We start from the raw sequence: 22,500 nt of genomic DNA, 5'->3' as shown, positions 1-22,500 counted from the left end.
TATAATGTTTAAATCAAAATACACATACATGTATGCCTAATATTACCAACGTTTGAAGCCAATATATGAAATTGCGTTTCCAATGTGATTTCATTTCCATTTGAAGAGAGAACAACATGATACTGGTATCTCAGAGTTTAATGTATCCCTGTAGAGTCCTACGGATGTTCTACACAATGGTATGAATGGTTGCTTAATTGGTTTAGAATTCTGCGGATTTTTTTTTCACATGTTAACAAGATATTGATATGTAGTTCAGATCAGACCCTAACTTTAAAACAAAAATATAGATTTATCAATATGAATATAGTGCAACAATACATGTTGTATATCCACACGTTATGAATATGTCGGAATATCCTTTAATCCTGCTGCCATCTGTATTTTACTTACTTTTGGTAATTTATCTTCCAAAGGGAGAACCAAATTTCAAAACAATGAAAACATTCTGGTTTTAATTTGCTGTATTTAACTAATATTAAATAAGGTAATAGTGAGGTTTCCTCTAAACAGAACACTGATATGTTTTTGTTTGTTTTTTTTTCAGAAAAAAACAGACATCAAGGTAAAATGATGTATTAGGCGTTCAGCCAGAATTAAAAGTCGCTGTGATGCTGAGAAATGTCAGTGACCGTCTCAATGTCAGTGTTTCAAATCTACATTATTCCCTCGTTGAAGTAGCAAAAAACCCTTTCGTGTAGTATTGTACTGATAATCATAACCAAATTACAAAACATTTTGTAATGAATACACAGTCCGTACCTTTATATCTACATAACTTTAAACAAAAAACACAAAAAAAACACGCGGTTGCATACGTAGTTGAGAGAAACGAACATAATCCATAAAAAAATCCTGGCTAGAAAAAGAAATGATAGAGATAATCTGACCATTCTTCGCGTGTCTTCTTCCATACAAATGACCTGTTACTAACATCGAAAGACGTTTGTCACCGACTACAATGCTTTAAAGACTGCAACCGCTGAAGAAAATTAGTTTTCTAAAACTAAAAACAGATGCAGGGTTGTCTTATCCTTGAATGAAATCCGCGATACACTGCATTAAGGAAAATGTGTAATAATATAAATATTTATGGGAATCTTTCTGCGATCGAAGTTGTCATGCTTATATTTCAGTAGTGGGAACGCAAAAAGTGTGTTCTGTAGCGTGGTGAACATGGCCAAACGAACACGGCCTCAAAGGAAGGAAAAGAAACGTACTTGATACATTTGGGCTTCTCTACACATTGTTGATGACGTCTTGCTTTCGATATACATCGTCACTGTGCCAAACACAAATGTAGACCGTGATATTTTATGCATATATTTTCCTGGTCAAGATGGATACCTGACCTTCTAATAAAATCAATGAAAAGAGGAACCGACATCAGGAGAACTATCTATGTGAGAAAATTGATGGTTTTCTAATGTTTCATAATGTTAGCAGTGAGCACCTTTAATGACTCGGTTAAACTGTATGTTAATCTTCACAAAATATCCACAGAGTGATAGGCCTTACAATTTCAATAACTATTTTTCATAATTTCCTTCGTTACTTTCAATATTTCTCTAGAATCACTGACATGTCCTATTAGAACAAAACAGCTGTGTGATGGCCCTAAATCACTGACAATTTCTACAAACACTAAACAGATGTATGGTGGTCCGAGATCACTGACGAGTCCAAAAAACACGAAACAGCTGTGAGATGGCCCTAGAATCGCCGACAACCCTACAAACACGACACAGCTCTATGGTGGCCCTAGAACCGCTGACAAGTCCTATAATTGTGAAACAGATGTATGTTGGCCCGAGATCACTGACAAGTATTACAAACAATAAACAGCTGCATGATGCTGTTTGATAATCATTCTCGGTAAATTCTAATTGATTGATTGATTGATTAAAACATTATTAAATGGTTTCCATTGATTGATATCTAATGTAGTTGTTTGCTTGCACAATGTTTTACAATCCTCTGTACAACGTCATAAGTGCTAGAAGGAATTTAAACTTAATATGGTACGCTCACATAGGCATGAATGATTGATGACATATATCAACTCGATTTAATCACCCCTTGTTAACAAAGTACTTCGTATAACTAGATAAAGCGTGTTTTGTAGAGGTACGTATTAAGCAGGGCAATATGCATTCAATAGAAATATAAGAATTTAAACTAAAAAGATGTTTATTAAACCGTAATTTAATTAACTTCATGATTTTTTAAGTGAATCCTGCATACTACATGTATATATTAACAGAACGGTTAAGAATACATTACGCAAGTTGACAAAGACTTGTAGACATAGGGTTTGGATCAGGTACAGGTATTAAGCTGTATAATGGAGCGTTAAACAAGTGTTACGTTCCTGATCTCAGATTGCATGCTCAAAGGAAACACTAAATTCTATTAAAGTTTTATTTGAAATGAAATATAAAAAGCACGGTTTTTACCTTTGTGAAAGACTATCTAAACTATTATTATACATGAAACAAAAACATATTTTAGTTAATAAAAAGGACAAAAATGTTTGAGGAAATATTATTATACATGAAACAAAAACATATTTTAGTTAATAAAAAGGACAAAAATGTTTGAGGAAATATCTTAAAACGCTGGCAAAATTATATACATTTCGTATCTATATTTAATTTCTTTAGTTTTGTCCCTTGAATTGAAATATTTAAAAACAAAAATTGGTATAATACACAAGGAATTTAAATAGACTTAATGTGTTTACTTGTCTGGTTGGATATCCCTACCTCAATTGATAACATCGCATGTCCGCAACACAAACATAATACTCTCAAGGACAAAATGAGCTTACTGTTGATAACCATGTGATATACGTGTACATTCATATGTGTTTGAAGATAGAAACAGAAACAGCTTATACAGGTAAACACCAGTGATGCGTTAATAACGTAAACATATTTTTGAAACAGCGAGCACTTCCTTTGAATCCCTCTTCCGTAATATAATTCCTAGTCTTAATGTCTCCTCCTTAAGTTCCATAAAAGGAATTATTACTAAAAATGCCGATTTGAATTTCAATTTCATGCACTGTACGCGATACGCTTATCTTGCCATTTGCTTGCTGAGACTGACAGTTTAACAATAGGATCACGGTTGTCATATGTGATATATTTTTATATTCTAGTTCGCCTGATAAATACACATTCGTTTAACTTGATATAAATCTGAATTAAAGAGACTTCCAATATGTAGATATGATTGGTTATTTAATATTATGTTTATAAAACAAAAAGGTTCGTAGCACAATAAAAAGAATTAACCAGAAGGTGCATGTCGTAATCAGTCTTTATTATCTTATCAACTTATTATTAATTTATATTAATGACATTCACGGTATTCTTATGTCATCATAGTATTATTCCTCTCAACGCTATTATGCATGTGGTAATTACGTAATGTGCATAATATATATATAGAACAGCATACGTAAGCTAGCTATAGATATGTTAGCTCCTATCGCTTTGACCAATGTATTGGGCTATAAATTTGATAAATAATGTATCAAATCCAATCTCATGAAAGATTTATGTTATTAATAATATCTCCTGAATTAGGAGCTTATTTATATTCCAATAATTTAAATATTCTTTTAGTTATTTGGTCAGCAACACACTTTAATCAAAAAGAAAATGATAGCAATTTTTTTCATAAATAACTTTAGAAGAATGCACATATTCTGGTTAGCTTACTTGCTTCTGTTTCACAATATTTTACAGCTATTTAAGGCATTCATTTCACATCCACTTTTCACATTTATTAATAGCTTTATACACGCTTATATCCTTATACTACGACATATTTTTGTGTACCAAACTATTTAGTTTTGTTGTTAGCTCAATAGTTATCAATTTGACTACACTTAAGTGTACATGCATGTGATAGCACATTCGTCCGAAATTGAAGAGATCAACAGATTTTAATATTTGGTTCCATAAGGTTAGCTCATTTCATTTCGAATAGAAATACCAAGCCTAGAATGGTCACTTTCACACTGAATGACTCTAAATAGAATTATATACATACATTATCAAGCAACATATTTTTGGGGAGTCTTCAATAGATCCTTTTTCTACGATGCGTTGTGTGGGCCAGCTCTAACCGACCGGAGTTCGATTCCCCGATCGGACGTAAAATATATATAGGGTCATATGTTCTACCCCGTGGTCAAGCGCAGTCAGAATCCTCCCACGCTTCCGCCCGGACCGACAAGAGGATAAATGGAAATAACTTTGTTTTGAAATAACAGGTATTTCAAATATGCATGAAAAGTCTCCATACTTAAGTATTTTTCGTGATAATTACTTGGGAAACAAGTTTCGTTACAGGTTTTGGAGTAACTGCATATTTCCGTGAATTTGTTTTTGTTATAAATGTATAGTGTTGTTAACGTGAGGTATGTATAATCAACTTATATGAACTCTCAGAGTTCATACATTCAAGAAAAAGACAGACGAACATCATAATATTGAAATATTTCATTTGCATTTGGATCAGCAAAATTAAAATCCCCAATAAAATTATATCCCTCTTTTCAGCATAATTAAAGAAACAAATTTTTATTAGAACAAAATAATACAAGGAGAGTGGATAATTTCGGACTTTTTTCATGCAGCTAAAGAATTGAAAATTGGATTAGAGTATATATTTAATCATCAACTAACTATTTAATAAGCACGGTTTCTCACACAACAAGCACTCATTTTTCATCATGGGAGGTATATAAAAAACAAATACAGGGATTTATATACATTATTAAAACACCATTTGCATATATCATACAACTTCAAATACATAATTCTAAGTACTGGTAAAAACATTAAAACAAAAACTCCATTAGCATATGTAGATAATGTAGTATTAAGAGCAGATTTTTTTCTTTTCTTTTTTTTCCATTTTGATATTTTGACAATGATAAGGGTAAGGTATATTACATACACAAGACATGGCACATTGGGTATTGGTAGAGCCCAAAAACAATTCTTTGAGTTTGAGTCACTGATTACATAATAATACATAAAGACGTTTTCTTTATCATTGATACTGTACACCAGGAGATTTTAGCCAAAATTGTCCCCAAAATAATGAGAGTGAATACCAGTATAACACATACTACGATGCACGTGATGTAGTGGAGAGAGAACATACATATATTCTACCTGAAGACTGAATTGTTAACAGGGTAAAAGTGGGTGATATTAAAGAATACAAATAGGAATTCATAGTATATACTGTGTATATTATGATACATAACTTTGGCTGATATGTCAATACATTGAGCTATACAGCTTATGACAAGATACAAACTAGGATAAATACCTTATGTAGATATGTGTTTCATACAGTAGATACCATTATTATTTATGCTAGATGTTTATGAACGAACACGCCATAAAACAAACAGCAAGATATATTCCTCCAAAAACATATGTACTGTAGCATGATAATATACGATTTCTTTGATACTGTTAGCAGGACTGTTATTAGTGAAATTTTATTAATATAGCTAAATCTGAAATTTGATTTTCCATGAATAAGAAATTTAATTGAATAACTTATAATGTAAAGTGAGCGACAAGTGCTACAACGACCAGACTCAGGAAGGCAGTCAACTGATTTCCACTTCCGGTCTCGTTTTCTCGACTTATTGGTGCTGTCCTCGCAGAGAGCCAGGAAGCAGCCAGAGGATCATTGGTCAAGAGCGGCCCAATAGTGTTCTGGACAGTCCTATGGTAGGCGTTGATCCAGTCGACCTATGTATAAAATATTTTGAAACCTTTATTTAAGTGATGAAAGTGGCACTAAATTACTGATCGTCTAAGACGATGTCAATTAGTTAGACATGAAAAAGGATACTTGAATTTTATATTTAGATATTCCATCATATGTTTATCAGAAGAAAAATTAAGAAGAGGATCAGTTGTAAATGCTTAGGTAAAACAAACAGTATTTTTGCATCATATAGAAATAGGACTAATAATAACGAGGATCCAGGGAATGATTTGAATAAAGGTAGGAGACAAACCTCTCTCTGACTCAACAGCTCTTTGACAATAAGATGTGGCTCGTATGGTACCATAGTTACAGTTTCAAACGTTAGGAAGGTAGTGCCAGGAAACTGATACTGAAAAATTAGACAATTTTATACACTTGACGACAAATATTACATTGTTGAAACAAATAAACATTGACATAAGGGAAGCAACTCCTATCAACCTATAACAGATACTATACCTCATACATGGCCTGTCACTTGTGTGTATTTACACAACCTGCGAGACTTATGTTACGTAAATAATGTGTTTGGAGATTTTTGTCTCAATTAAGGTTGATATTATACGAAGAAATGGTTGAAGGTGAAGACAATGAATGCATGTCAATACATCGATATATATATATCTACTCCGCATCCCATTGACAGAATGCTAAGAGGCAGTTGCCGCCATACTATACATGTATAACACCAAGTGCCTCAAGCTATAACACCCATCGGGTCATGTGACATTAAAAAAAAGCGTCAATGTTTTGGTTCATTTTTCAAAGTTGACGAAAATGGTATAGCAATGTAAATATACGTATTGAACAGTGGTTTTAATGTTGTTATAGTCGATATTACAGCAATATGTTTTACCCTTCAAAGTTTCTAGGTGATTATCTAAAATATAACTAAAGTTTTTGTACGGAAATCAAAAGCCAGTATGGAATTTATAGTCCTCGAAAACTTTATAATGTGCAGGTGGTCCATCTAATTGAAGATACGGGTACATTTACATTTCAAAATATTTTATTAACAATACATATATAGTACATACAAATATTTATGCATGCAAATACAGCATTGCTAAAAGAATCAGATACGGGTAATTTAAAGCTTTCTTCTGTTCAAATGACCCTGTTTGTGTAGCTTGTTGTAAAAGAAGTTCAATAACGACATTTGCCTAACAGATCAATATAGCCGAGTGGTAAGATGTACAGAACAGACTTAAATACACGAATGCTGTATAACTATATAACATTAGGTGTAACGTTGTACCTACCTTCGTTGTCGCTTTTTTAACCATGACAATGTTTTCCAGACGAATTCCGAACTTGCCATCCTCATAATACCCTGGCTCTGTATAACATAACGTGTGAAATGACTGACTATGGGTACATTTGTATATTCAAACAAAGCGTTTAACTCAGTCAACTCTGAATAAGAAATTAATGATATTTGAATGATCTGATACATTTTCCAGATACTTGTTTTCAACAGTATCTTAAGATTAGATGGAAATGACGGTTAATTAAAATAAGATAGGAACACAAATATAAGTATTACTTCACCATGCAATTATTCGTTGATTTAATGTTCTGGAACCTGTAAGATTATTATACACGTAACTAGCAACAATAAAACAAAATTACCGTCGGAGAAAAACTGGAATTCATCCAGGGGCTCATCGTGGATAAAACTAGAGTGAGATAGAGATATCCTTCCAGGCCCTGTAATCAACCAAAGTTAACTCTTATTAGGAATCTTTCAAGATCGATTAATCAAGTATAAACACAAATATCTTGATATGAATCCCATGAAATAAACTAAAGATAATGGTAAAACCTGTGAGAACCATAATTTGACATTCGACTGTTAGGCTTATATCAAGTGTCTACAGGAGGTCTACATGTTATAATGTAGATTTATTTGTGGAGATGTCTATCTCGTTTTATACCTTACTTTTTATAAACAGTTGCAAAATTGGAGAGGAATTTCAGCTGTAGCATTACCTTTATAATAGCAACAACCTGTTCTAGTTAAAACCTACCCTCGTGTACACTCAGGTACATTCCTATTCCATGTCCGGTACCATGTCGGTACTGCAGGCCAACATCCCAGAGAGGGCGCCTCGCTATGGTGTCTATTTCACGGCCTGGATATATAGCAAATGTAACATTAAAATGAAATGAATTTAACCCTTGATGTTAAATCTCTTATACAATGCCATCTATTAAACCCTTTACACGCTCTTTTGACTTGTTGAAATATGAAATGCACCTCATTTTACCACTTCGGTATTTTTCTTTTCTTTTTTTGTTTGGGAGGGGGTGGGGGGTGGGGGGGTGGGGTGGGGTGGGGGGGGGGGGGGGGGGGGTGGGGTACGTTAAGTCGTTAAGGGGACAATAACCTAAAAAAGAAAGGAAGAGAGTAAAAAGATCATAAAAGTGGTGCATTTACAGGATATGCAGATCATCAATATCATTTACCACTATTTTTAGAGCATCAATAACCGTGTCCATAGCTGCAGAGTGTTAAAGCATTATGATAAACATAAAGACATACTATAATCATATCTGCTGAATTTCAAAAGATTCCCTCGGTATAGAAACCAATGGATGACAGTGTACTCAAATCAAAAGAATACAATCAAAAATGCAGATTAAATGTATTAATTTAATTATTAGATATCACTGAAAATGTCGCTTTACACAAACTATAAAGATGTGAATCAAAGTTTAGATTTGTATAAATGAACAAGATAAATTAGTATTGAACACAGGGAAACACAACTGGATAGTGTCTTGAAATATAGATTCATCGACTGGTTAATAGATATAGTATCTGTAGAATGATGTAAATAGATATAGTATCAGTAGAATGATGTACATAGATATAGTATCTGTAGAATGATGTAAATAGATATAGTATCTGTAGAATGATGTAAATAGATATAGTATCTGTAGAATGATGTAAATAGATATAGTATCTGTAGAATGATGTAAATAGATATAGTATCGGTAGAATGATGTAAATAGATATAGTATCTGTAGAATGATGTAAATAGATATAGTGTCAGTAGAATGATGTAAATAGATATAGTATCTGTATAATGATGTAAATAGAAAGAGCATGTCAATAAATATAGTATCTGTAGAATGATGTCAATAGATATAGTATCTGTAGAATGATGTAAATAGATATAGTATCTGTAGAATGATGTAAATAGATATAGTATCTGTAGAATGATGTAAATAGATATAGTATCTGTAGAATGATGTACATAGATATAGTATCTGTAGAATGATGTTAATAGATATAGTATCTGTAGAATGATGTCAATAGATATAGTATCAGTAGAATGATGTAAATAGATATAGTATCTGTAGAATGATGTAAATAGATATAGTATCTGTAGAATGATGTAAATAGATATAGTATCAGTAGAATGATGTACATAGATATAGTATCTGTAGAATGATGTCAATAGATATAGTATCGGTAGAATGATGTAAATAGATATAGTATCGGTAGAATGATGTAAATAGATATAGTATCTGTAGAATGATGTAAATAGATATAGTATCTGTAGAATGATGTAAATAGATATAGTATCAGTAGAATGATGTAAATAGATATAGTATCAGTAGAATGATGTAAATAGATATAGTATTTGTATAATGATGTAAATAGAAAGAGCATGTAAATAAATATAGTATCTGTAAAATGATGTAAATGGATAAAGTATCAGTAGAATGATGTAAATAGATATAGTATCACTTAGAATGATGTTAATATATATAGTATCAGTATCATGATGTAAATAGATAAGTTTCTGTAGAATGATTAAAATAAATAAGTATCTGAAAGTATTTTCCTAGTTTCAGTTACTCTGTTAGTAATTTCTCAACTACATTAATGCTACGGGTAATTTTTAACTACACAAGTTCCATAAGTAATTTCTACCAAAATTCCAACTACAATTTCAGTCAGTCTACACACACATGCAGTAAAGCATAGATACGTACTGTTTAGTGGAGCATGCGTGCAATGCAACAAACTACAGACATGCTTGAACGACTTCAACAATGTAGTACATCAATTATATATGTAATATAATATTTACACATATACACAATGAATAACATAGCATCAAAACTGAGATATATTTATAGAGTAGAGTTTATTTGGTTTGTATGCAATACGACGTAGACGAACATGTACACTATTTACACAGCACAGCTAACACATAGGCCTATGAACACAGCCACCAATGATCTTATCTCTGAATAACAGAACTATACTATCTGTCTACAAACATAATTGCATGCAATTGAAGTTGCATGCTGAGGTTACTTGTTAGGCTAAAGTTTCTTTTCAAAAAAGAATTGTTAACTAAAACACTACCACTCCCATATCAATACATGTGCTTGAAATACTAGCATCTTCACCGACTCACCTAGGTGACCTCCAGTAAACACAAGATCAGCTAAATCCACGTGACCCATCAGGACACGCGTATAGCATTCCTAGAGCAAAAAGATACCTCATTATTCTAGATTTCCCACCTAACTACAAATGCCTTGGGTTGAATAAAGGGGATACTTATCAAGCCATGCGCAATAGCATGGACTCACCAAACTTTCCCCCGACTATGACGAGATCGGCAAAATCAACATGACCCATAAGGACCCGTGTGTAACATTCCTATAACAAAGGCATACAACACAAATAATCAAATCTGTATATCCATTCTGGAACACTTCAGCCGACAAATTACGACAACGTAATTGAAGTTGTTGTACACATTATAAATTGATAAAGTGTACATGTCAACTTACTCATTGAAGTACATATGTAGTTGTAAATGAGTAATTAGAGAAAGTGTACATGTCAACTTACTCATTGAAGTAGTTGTAAATGAGTAATTAGACAAAGTGTACATGTCAACTTACTCATTGAAGTAGTTGTACATGAGTAATTAGACAAAATGTACATGTCAACTTACTCATTGAAGTAGTTGTAAATGAGTAATTAGACAAAATGTACATGTCAACTTACTCATTGAAGAAGTTGTAGTAGTTGTTCATTAATTAGTATGAAACTTCCGAAACGACAGGTTTTCTGAAAGATAACAAGTTATTGCCTTGGTCAATGATATAAGTATATCATGTTGTGTGGGGTGTTTTCTACCAAAGGCTAGAGTTTTCCGATGCGCGATCACATCAACTCTTCAACACTTTGACATGATTATGTTACCGTTGTGTACACGTTCAAGTGTAAATATATATATATATGATGTACAGAAGAACGTAGCAGAAATAGAACAACACCTGCAATGTAGAAAAAACAAAACATATGGACGCCGTATTTGTTTTAAGGCTAGAATAGGAGTGATACAAAATACATATACTAGCAATAAAACAGATACCATCACCAAGCCAGGTAGGAAAGGGATATAAATATTAACCTTGAAAGTCAGATTTTATTCTCCTAGACTTACCGTAGAGATTTGTTGGCCAAATTGTTATGGCCAGGTTCACATGACCTTTTAACACTAAAGTGTAACACTCCTGTAAAATTTACACCAAAAGGTAAAATCGCTACACCACACGGGCATGGTATATAATATGCAATTAACTTTACTAACATGTGTGCAGTATTGCAAAAACATCCGCTTATTGTATATCATTATGGAACTGAGAAAAATATTTTGTTATATTTTGGAACGAACTGTAGTCAATTTTCGTGAGTGACGATTTTAGGCCTTTTTCCAACTACAACATTCAATAAAAGAAGATCAATATGGAGACGCCGATGTAGATTACAAGAAATCATATCAAGCAGTTGGATGCATGTTTAGCTTTGACGTTTTACTGTCAGATCGTAAGGTTAAGATTAAAAATGTTCCTTTTAAAAATATATCATGCATCACGTTCTTTTTTCATGAAATGTATTTTCATTATGGTTATCAAGAGAATCACAAAGGTAGCAAGCTAACCAGATAAAATATTATATAACGATGACAATCTGTTTTATCTTATGAACAACTGGTATGTCTCATTTACAGGCTATCTACAACTATCTGTATTACAGACCTTCACTTTTTGTTCAGGAAATGTTTTCTATAACGATATCATTTTATTTATTATTTCTACCATCATGTTAAAGTGACCTTCCTTTTATTTCACTAAAACATAAGATTCATACTCGAATATGGTAATTGGAGTATGGGATCACAGTGACTTTACCTTTTCGAATGCTGTAGGCGTACCAAAATGAAATGTTCTCGTAACATCGGTAGTACCATCCCTATGCATGATGAGGGAAACACCATATTTAGTTTATATATAAAACTTGAATAGACGGGTTTCCATCCTTTATATCAGATATTCATGAAGCTACATAACATGCTAATTTCAGCCAAATCTATGACAATTATAATATAAATATATATTGTATTATTGAATATACGAGGATGATAATACATGTGTATATTAGTTGTAATACTCTGGGTTTAGCACATATCCTAAAAAACTATGATTTCGATACATTTTGCAAAAGTACATGTACTATTAACATTTAATACGTGTTCTACTTTACAATTAGGCCATCATTAAAAGAAGTATGAGCCCAAATGAAAGTAGCAAGTGTCTAAGTCGCTTGTCTTTCTCTTGTGTAGTTTTTAATGTACCTGCAAACAAAGGTCATTGATATAACAAAAATAAATAAAAACTATATCGCGAAACAAAATGTACGTTACAAACGTTATGAAAATCATTCAAGCGTGACTTTGCCTGTGGCTATAAGTGTTTTAAAAATAGTGTATGGTTACCTGTGATGGGATTTATAAATATGAAATGTTTTACTACTCATCACTACCTGATAGAACTAACTAGGAACTTACAGGTACTGACCGCCGGAGTCGAGGAGGAACATGTCTGAGGTTGTTATATCTTTGTCAGTGTCATTGGTGGGGAAGTAATGTATTACTGCACCGTTTGACCCAGAGCCTGCTATGGTTGGGAAACTGAGGCCACGATTGTCCTTAACAGCCCTGGAAAGAAAGAGTACTGACCTTAGACGCAGGCAAATGTACAATTGTTCACATTTAAGGTTCACATTTAGTATTAATTGCCTCACCGATGCTGTACATGTATACATATTAGATCATCTATGTTTCATGAAAAAAAGTTTATTTTCAGATATCGATTACTTAGTTGACGTATTAACGTATTGACAAAATTTAAAGACATCTAAATCTTCTATCTCCGATTAAGAGGTAGATAATTGCAATCAATGTTTTGGTCGGGGTTTATTTCATACTAAAGTTCAAATGAAACCGCAAGAACGATTATCTAATGCTATGGGGAACCGTTATCTAATGCTATGGGGAACGATTACAGAACTAACTGCATGATTCGATAAAAATGAGACGTCTTTTTCGCATCGGTTATTTCGTTCCAAAATAATATTTTACGATATCTTTCCTGTTAATTTGGCAAACTTTTGAAAAGATGGTACTGTGTGAATACTACTATCTTAAAGTTAGTACTTACAGTCTGTGTTGTTTGAGGTTTGCGGCGGCTCCCACTTCTGTCCAGCGCTTACCCTCTTTCACCTTTTCAAAATAAATATTAGGATATGTCGTTTTTCATTATCAATCACCATTCTTTATTTGATACAGGTTATTAAGTCTTATTTTCTGTCCTATAATATCTTAATTTTTTTGTTTTGTTTAAGCGCCTTTAATTGAATTTATTGTATAGGACAGCTGAATAATATCATGTAACGCGTTTGTTTCCCATAGTTTTAAATATATACAACGGAAATTGTATAATTTTACTGATGGTCAATTGTGCAGACTAACTTAGAATCAAACTTACTTCTTTCTCCAGTTTCGCTAAAAATTTGATGAGGGCAACTGCATCTCTGATCTGAAATGAAATAAAGAACAATAAGCAACCAGACATGATGTCAAAATTATACGATTGTGTGGAATGAGGAAACAATATATATACGTACATGTGAGTTGCGCATGCATTGCTGTTCAACCGTATTTTTCTGTGCCTTCTGCAGAGCTGCCGGTGTGTTCTCTTGAATAACCCTCTGTAATTACAAGCATCATCATAATAATATATGAAGACCAGGGCGATGTTTACCATCAAATCTCTTTAGCTATGTACAGGTTCAACAAGATACAACATTCAATAGCTGTTTAATGAGTGGAGCAATTTTATTTCTAAGTTAACTGACCGAGTCTTTTATATTGTGGTTGTCAAAGACGTAATAAATAATATTTCCATACACAAAGTTGTCATGTTTATGATGTTCCGATCACGTGTTACTGTACATTTGTATCTCACCTCTGCTGTTATACGGCTGTAAACTGCCCGGCTACAACCAAACGACACCCATACATATCCAGTTGTTGTTGACAGGGCCAAAGAGATGTCACTTTCTAGCTGTAGGTTGCTGTATTCTTTTACCTGAAATTCCATGTAGGCTATCAAAACTGATTAATGACACGCTAATGATATCAAGGGCATGACATGTCAGTCCGATAACAGTTTAAACCACGTACTTATAAATAGCTAAATCATATCTAGATGAAACGTCAAAATTTCCTGTTTTTGATACCCTAAACTCCGATTTACCAATAATAAGTCATACGTACAGTAACAATTAAAACCACAAACTTATATTAATATCATATCTAAACAAATAACGTAAAAGGTTCCTGTTTATGCTACCTTACACACCGATTTACCAATAATAAGTCTTACTTACAGCAACACACATCCCCAAACGTCCGTTACACGTCCCGCTTGAGCCAGTGTTAAGATGAACTTGCAATGTGTCAGCTGTTGCGGCGTCTGTGGGTGTGGCTACCAACTTGTTTGCAGCATTTCTTATATATAGTCTGAGACAAAACGTAAACCCTCTATACTGATATTTAGTAACATAAATTTGTACAATGTATCATTTCCATCGAAGTATTTGGTCGGATGTTTTTATATTGTCAATGAATAATTAAAAAAAAAATTATAATATCTTTATGTAACACTCACCAATGAGGTCTAAATTATACAGAATTGTTTGAGAACATGAGTTTACTATCATTACAACGATTTACAAGAAGAATTTAAAGCAACCGTCATGTAAATAGCGATATCATGGACACATTATAAATCTTACAAATGTACCCTATAGAGATGAATATTTATCAAGTCACAAATGCTCGCATCATATATGAAGACTAGAGTATGACCATGAACAACATATTGTAAATCTTAAAACATGACGCAACTAAACGGAGTAGTTTCTTTGAAAAGATGAGATCATGAACAATTATAAGGTAAAGAAGTTACATATAATTACTTACATGGTCACATTGGCGGCTCTGTTCACAATGGCGTACGATAGAAAGAACGGATTGTAGTCAATGTCGGAGGCTCGGAGGTTAAACAACCCTAGTACAGGAAGATAATGTATAGAAGTAAAATAACCCTTATGTTGCGAGAAAAATTTAGAAGTGAAATAGACAAAAACTAGTGTAGAAAACCACGTTAGATAAACCACTGATATGGATAACATGAAGATATCAACTTCTCTTTTTAATGCTACATATTTGTGAGTCAATGGTTACAACGACGCCTTGATAAAGAATTATGAAATTGTTCAAAATTACACAGAATACACGCTACTGATCAGCATGGACTTGTTATGTTTACCATCCATAACACTGGCATACAAAATCGCAGAAAAGTATCCTTCACATTTTTTTCATACATATGTATTGTTGATATTGGTTGATACTCGTGTCTTGGTAACTGATAGATGCACACATTCTAAATGTTTTTTTACTTTCGATCCTGTTGTTACATTACATCATTCACTGTGTATGAATATATTATGTTTTGCATGAAATATCTCTCTAACAATTAGACTCACATGCAGTTTCGTCCAATCCAGAAATGATCATGACATCGGCGTCCTTTTCTGCCATAGCTACATGCATGCTGTTGATTTTATCTTGCCAAGATTTCCCTATAAGATGAAAAAAATACAACTGTGCATGTATACCTGAAATATAAGTTTTGAAAAAAAGAATTGTAACATAGTTAAGATTTTTATTTTATTACTATTTTAAAGGGACATCACGGTAAACCAATTTTTATTTTGTATTTTTTCATATTATTGGGTATATCTTTAAAAAAAAATATCCTTATGAACAATAACCATTCGAATTTGATGATATATGTATATAAAAAACATCAATTATTAATTATAAAAAGGTTATCACAATTCGTTGATCAATAGTCTGAATATGCAAATTTTGTGACATATACGATAACACGCATGCGCACAACACACCAAAACACCTGAAAACAAAAATGGCTTCCAATGTGAATCGACTGCGGTTGAAAACGATAACAGCTTCCGCAATGAAGAGAATAATTGGAAAATGGGTCAAACACAATCCTAGAATTAAACTGAGGAAGCAGTACAATACAGTTCAAACATGAAAACAGCAGTAATACGGACGCTGCTCGTATTCTGCTTGATTGCTGGATAGTAGGTCAGGACAATCTCGGTAATATTTACACAAACTCGGTAATATTTATACAGTCTGTACCAGTACATCGCTACTGTCACTATACTATATGTACAGTGTTTACACTTATTTACACATAAATGTGTGTGCCGGAATATATACAGAATGTGTTATTTAACATTTAAACCACTGTATAATATCGTTATCCAACTAACCCAGATGGAATATTTCGCCTTGTAAACTATCGTGTGTTTGTGTTGCCTCGATTTCAAAACAGTCACGCGAGGATTTAAAAATAATTTCCCCGCTAAATTTAGAGGGGGATTCCCAACTAAATAAAGTGGTCAAGCTGGACATGAGGATCGACTGTGAACATTGGGACAGCACAGAAACATAACTGGAAAGGAACAAAACACCTACATTCATTGAAAATTACAACGTTTTTACCGTGATGTCCCTTTAAAAGCCTTCTCCTCCAAAATTTGCAATGTAGATTGACAAATGTTTGCCTGCAAATCAACTGCAGGATTGATTCATACACCACAATGTGTGTGGTCAAACAATATAAAACTCAAATATGCAAATTTACCCAAATTTTCGGCTTTAAGTACTGTAGCCATTTATGGGAGTAGAACCTGTTCCTCTTCTGAATGACATTTCTGTAACCTCGATTCGGTCTCTATGTACTTTGTCATTACCATGTGTTAGTACTATACCGGTCCCCTGTGTGTCTGTACTATACCAGTCCCCTGTGTGTCTGTAATATACCAGTCCCCTGTGTGTCTGTACTATACCAGTCCCCTGTGTGTCTGTACTATACCGGTCCCCTGTGTGTCTGTACTGTACCAGTCCCTGTGTGTCTGTACTATACCGGTCCCCTCTGTGTCTGTACTGTACCAGTCCCCTGTGTGTCTGTACTATACCAGTCCCCTGTGTGTCTGTACTTTACCGGTCCCCTCTGTGTCTGTACTATACCGATCCCCTGTGTGTCTGTACTATACCAGTCCCCTGTGTGTCTGTACTATACCAGTCCCCTGTGTGTCTGTACTATACCAGTCCCCTGTGTGTCTGTACTATACCGGTCCCCTGTGTGTCTGTACTATACCAGTCCCCTGTGTGTCTGTACTATACCAGTCCCCTGTGTGTCTGTACTATACCAGTCCCCTGTGTGTCTGTACTATACCAGTCCCCTGTGTGTCTGTACTATACCAGTCCCCTGTGTGTCTGTACTATACCGGTCCCCCGTGTGTCTATACTATACCAGTCCCCTGTGTGTCTGTACTATACCAGTCCCCTCTGTGTCTGTACTATACCGGTCCCCTGTGTGTCTGTACTGTACCAGTCCCCTGTATGTCTGTACTATACCGGTCCCCTGTGTGTCTGTACTTTACCGGTCCCCTGTGTGTCTGTACTGTACCAGTCCCCTGTGTGTCTGTACTATACCGGTCCCCTGTGTGTCTGTACTGTACCAGTCCCCCGTGTTTCTGTACTATACCAGTCCCCTGTGTGTCTGTACTATACCGGTCCCCTGTGTGTCTGTACTATACCAGTCCCCTCTGTGTCTGTACTATACCAGTCCCCTGTGTGTCTGTACTATATCGGTCCCCTGTGTGTCTGTACTATACCAGTCCCCTGTGTGTCTGTACTATACCGGTCCCCTGTGTGTCTGTACTATACCAGTCCTCTGTGTGTCTGTACTATACCGGTCCCCTCTGTGTCTGTACTATACCAGTCCCCTGTTTGTATGTTCTATACCACTCCCCTGTGTGTCTGTACTATACCAGTCCCCTGTGTGTCTATACTATACCAGTCCCTGTGTGTCTGTACTATACCAGTCCCCTGTGTGTCTGTACTATACCGGTCCCCCGTGTGTCTATACTATACCAGTCCCCTGTGTGTCTGTACTATACCAGTCCCCTCTGTGTCTGTACTATACCAGTCCCCTGTGTGTCTGTACTATACCGGTCCCCTGTGTGTCTGTACTATACCAGTCCCCTGTGTGTCTGTACTATACCAGTCCCCTGTGTGTCTGTACTATACCAGTCCCCTGTGTGTCTGTACTATACCAGTCCCCTGTGTGTCTGTACTATACCAGTCCCCTGTGTGTCTGTACTATACCAGTCCCCTGTGTGTCTGTACTATACCAGTCCCCTGTGTGTCTGTACTATACCGGTCCCCCGTGTGTCTATACTATACCAGTCCCCTGTGTGTCTGTACTATACCAGTCCCCTCTGTGTCTGTACTATACCGGTCCCCTGTGTGTCTGTACTGTACCAGTCCCCTGTATGTCTGTACTATACCGGTCCCCTGTGTGTCTGTACTTTACCGGTCCCCTGTGTGTCTGTACTGTACCAGTCCCCTGTGTGTCTGTACTATACCGGTCCCCTGTGTGTCTGTACTGTACCAGTCCCCCGTGTTTCTGTACTATACCAGTCCCCTGTGTGTCTGTACTATACCGGTCCCCTGTGTGTCTGTACTATACCAGTCCCCTCTGTGTCTGTACTATACCAGTCCCCTGTGTGTCTGTACTATATCGGTCCCCTGTGTGTCTGTACTATACCAGTCCCCTGTGTGTCTGTACTATACCGGTCCCCTGTGTGTCTGTACTATACCAGTCCTCTGTGTGTCTGTACTATACCGGTCCCCTCTGTGTCTGTACTATACCAGTCCCCTGTTTGTATGTTCTATACCACTCCCCTGTGTGTCTGTACTATACCAGTCCCCTGTGTGTCTATACTATACCAGTCCCTGTATGTCTGTACTATACCAGTCCCCTGTGTGTCTGTACTATACCGGTCCCCCGTGTGTCTATACTATACCAGTCCCCTGTGTGTCTGTACTATACCAGTCCCCTCTGTGTCTGTACTATACCGGTCCCCTGTGTGTCTGTACTGTACCAGTCCCCTGTATGTCTGTACTATACCGGTCCCCTGTGTGTCTGTACTTTACCGGTCCCCTGTGTGTCTGTACTGTACCAGTCCCCTGTGTGTCTGTACTATACCGGTCCCCTGTGTGTCTGTACTGTACCAGTCCCCCGTGTGTCTGTACTATACCAGTCCCCTGTGTGTCTGTACTATACCGGTCCCCTGTGTGTCTGTACTATACCAGTCCCCTGTGTGTCTGTACTATACCAGTCCCCTGTGTGTCTGTACTATATCGGTCCCCTGTGTGTCTGTACTATACCAGTCCCCTGTGTGTCTGTACTATACCGGTCCCCTGTGTGTCTGTACTATACCAGTCCTCTGTGTGTCTGTACTATACCGGTCCCCTCTGTGTCTGTACTATACCAGTCCCCTGTTTGTATGTTCTATACCAGTCCCCTGTGTGTCTGTACTATACCAGTCCCCTGTGTGTCTATACTATACCAGTCCCTGTGTGTCTGTACTATACCAGTCCCCTGTGTGTCTATACTATACCAGTCCCCTCTGTGTCTGTACTATACCAGTCCTCTGTGTGTCTATACTATACCAGTCCCATCTGTGTCTGTACTATACCGGTCCCCTCTGTGTCTGTACTGTACCAGTCCCCTGTGTGTCTGTACTATACCAGTCCCCTGTGTGTCTGTACTATACCAGTCCCCTGTGTGTCTGTACTATACCAGTCCCCTGTGTGTCTGTACTATACCAGTCCCCTGTGTGTCTGTACTATACCAGTCCCCTGTTTGTATGTACTATACCAGTCCCCTGTGTGTCTGTGCTATACCGGTCCCCTGTGTGTCTGTACTATACTAGTCCCCTGTGTGTGTGTCTGTACTAAACCAGTCATCTGTGTGTCTGCACTATACCAGTCCCCTGTGTGTCTGTACTATACCGGTCCCCTGTGTGTCTGTACTATACCAGTCCCCTGTGTGTCTGTACTATACCAGTCCCCTGTGTGTCTGTACTATACCGGTCCCCTGTGTGTCTGTACTATATCAGTCCCCTGTATGTCTGTACTATACCGGTCCCCTGTGTGTCTGTACTATACCAGTCCCCTGTGTGTCTGTACTATACCAGTCCCCTGTGTGTCTGTACTATACCAGTCCCCTGTGTGTCTGTACTATACCAGTCCCCTGTGTATGTACTATACCAGTCCCTTGTGTATCAGTATACCCTTCTTTTTCTGTATGATATATTTATGTACTCTGTCATAACCCAGTGTCTGTACTATTTCAGTCCCCTATGTATCAGTATACCTTTTCATTACATGTATCATGGTGTATCTATATGTACTTTTTCACACCCCTGTGTATTTTTACTATACCAGTCCCCTGTGTGTCTGTACTATACCAGTCCCCTGTGTGTCTGTACTATACCAGTCCCCTGTGTGTCTGTACTATACCAGTCCCCCGTGTGTCTGTACTATACCAGTCCCCTGTGTGTCTGTACTATACCAGTCCCATGTGTGTCTGTACTATACCAGTCCCCTGTGTCTGTACTGTACCAGTCCCCTGTATGTCTGTACTATACCAGTCCCCTGTGTCTGTACTGTACCAGTCCCCTGTGTGTCTGTACTATACCAGTCCCATGTGTGTCTGTACTATACCATTCCCCTGTGTGTCTGTGCTATACCAGTCCCCTCTGTGTCTGTACTATACCGGTCCCCTGTGTGTCTGTACTGTACCAGTCCCCTGTGTGTCTGTACCATACCAGTCCCCTGTATGTCTGTACTATACCGGTCCCCTGTGTGTCTGTACTGTACCGGTCCCCTGTATGTCTGTACTGTACCAGTCCCCTGTGTGTCTGTGCTATACCAGTCCCCTCTGTGTCTGTACTATACCGGTCCCCTGTGTGTCTGTACTGTACCGGTCCCCTGTATGTCTGTACTATACCAGTCCCCTGTATGTCTGTACTATACCAGTCCCCTGTGTGTCTGTACTATACCAGTCCCCTGTGTCTATACTATACCAGTCCCCTGTATGTCTGTACTATACCGGTCCCCTGTGTGTCTGTACAATATCAGTCCCCTGTGTCTGTACTATACCAGTCCCCTCTGTGTCTGTACTGTACCAGTCCCCTGTATGTCTGTACTATACCAGTCCCCTGTATGTCTGTACTATACCAGTCCCCTGTATGTCTGTACTATACCAGTCCCCTGTATGTCTGTACTATACCAGTCCCCTGTGTGTCTGTACTATACCAGTCCCCTGTATGTCTGTACTATACCAGTCCCCTGTATGTCTGTACTATACCAGTCCCCTGTGTGTCTGTACTATACCAGTCCCCTCTGTGTCTGTACTATACCGGTCCCCTGTATGTCTGTACTATACCAGTCCCCTGTGTGTCTGTACTATACCAGTCCCCTGTGTGTCTGTACTATACCAGTCCCCTGTGTGTCTGTACTATACCAGTCCCCTGTGTGTCTGTACTATACCAGTCCCCTGTGTGTCTGTACTATACCAGTCCCCTGTATGTCTGTACTATACCGGTCCCCTGTGTGTCTGTACTATACCAGTCCCCTGTGTGTCTGTACTATACCAGTCCCCTCTGTGTCTGTACTATACCGGTCCCCTGTGTGTCTGTACTGTACCGGTCCCCTGTATGTCTGTACTATACCGGTCCCCTGTGTGTCTGTACTGTACCGGTCCCCTGTATGTCTGTACTATACCGGTCCCCTGTGTGTCTGTACTGTACCGGTCCCCTGTATGTCTGTACTATACCGGTCCCCTGTGTGTCTGTACTATACCAGTCCCCTGTATGTCTGTACTATACCAGTCCCCTGTATGTCTGTACTATACCGGTCCCCTGTGTGTCTGTACTATACCAGTCCCCTGTGTGTCTGTACTATACCAGTCCCCTCTGTGTCTGTACTATACCGGTCCCCTGTGTGTCTGTACTGTACCGGTCCCCTGTATGTCTGTACTATACCGGTCCCCTGTGTGTCTGTACTGTACCGGTCCCCTGTATGTCTGTACTATACCGGTCCCCTGTGTGTCTGTACTGTACCGGTCCCCTGTATGTCTGTACTATACCGGTCCCCTGTGTGTCTGTACTGTACCGGTCCCCTGTATGTCTGTACTATACCGGTCCCCTGTGTGTCTGTACTGTACCGGTCCCCTGTATGTCTGTACTATACCGGTCCCCTTTGTATCATTATCCCTTTCCATTTCCTATACCATGGTGTATCTATATGTACTTTTTCACACCTCTGTGTATTTGTACTATACCAGATC

General features: G+C 37.1%; 1 protein-coding gene across 3 annotated transcripts in view; it reads right to left on the bottom strand.

The window, feature by feature from the left end:
• Window positions 1-3,306: 3,306 nt before the first annotated feature.
• Window positions 3,307-22,500, bottom strand: part of LOC117327871 (xaa-Pro aminopeptidase 1-like) — a 41,831-nt gene continuing 22,637 nt past the window's right edge. Inside the window, exons 8-22 of one of the 3 annotated variants that reach the window (XM_033885092.1) lie at window positions 15,746-15,841; window positions 15,177-15,264; window positions 14,582-14,714; window positions 14,158-14,280; window positions 13,817-13,900; window positions 13,678-13,728; window positions 13,351-13,412; window positions 12,699-12,848; window positions 12,043-12,103; window positions 10,429-10,498; window positions 7,842-7,946; window positions 7,444-7,521; window positions 7,074-7,150; window positions 6,062-6,160; window positions 3,307-5,789 (exon numbers count right to left, since the gene is read on the bottom strand). In XM_033885092.1, the coding sequence (XP_033740983.1) occupies window positions 5,592-5,789; window positions 6,062-6,160; window positions 7,074-7,150; window positions 7,444-7,521; window positions 7,842-7,946; window positions 10,429-10,498; window positions 12,043-12,103; window positions 12,699-12,848; window positions 13,351-13,412; window positions 13,678-13,728; window positions 13,817-13,900; window positions 14,158-14,280; window positions 14,582-14,714; window positions 15,177-15,264; window positions 15,746-15,841 (1,475 nt within the window). In that variant the 3' untranslated portion in view covers window positions 3,307-5,591. Of the gene's footprint in view, window positions 5,790-6,061; window positions 6,161-7,073; window positions 7,151-7,443; window positions 7,522-7,841; window positions 7,947-10,250; window positions 10,321-10,428; window positions 10,499-11,294; window positions 11,365-12,042; window positions 12,104-12,698; window positions 12,849-13,350; window positions 13,413-13,677; window positions 13,729-13,816; window positions 13,901-14,157; window positions 14,281-14,581; window positions 14,715-15,176; window positions 15,265-15,745; window positions 15,842-22,500 lie in introns of all 3 variants that reach the window. The other 2 variants (XM_033885090.1, XM_033885091.1) reach the window with 2 other exon arrangements.

This window comes from Pecten maximus, chromosome 5, assembly GCF_902652985.1.
Source record: "Pecten maximus chromosome 5, xPecMax1.1, whole genome shotgun sequence".
Taxonomy (NCBI): Eukaryota; Metazoa; Mollusca; class Bivalvia; order Pectinida; family Pectinidae; genus Pecten; species Pecten maximus.
Note: the sequence above shows the minus strand (reverse complement) of the source record. Positions and strands in the feature narration are given on the sequence as shown.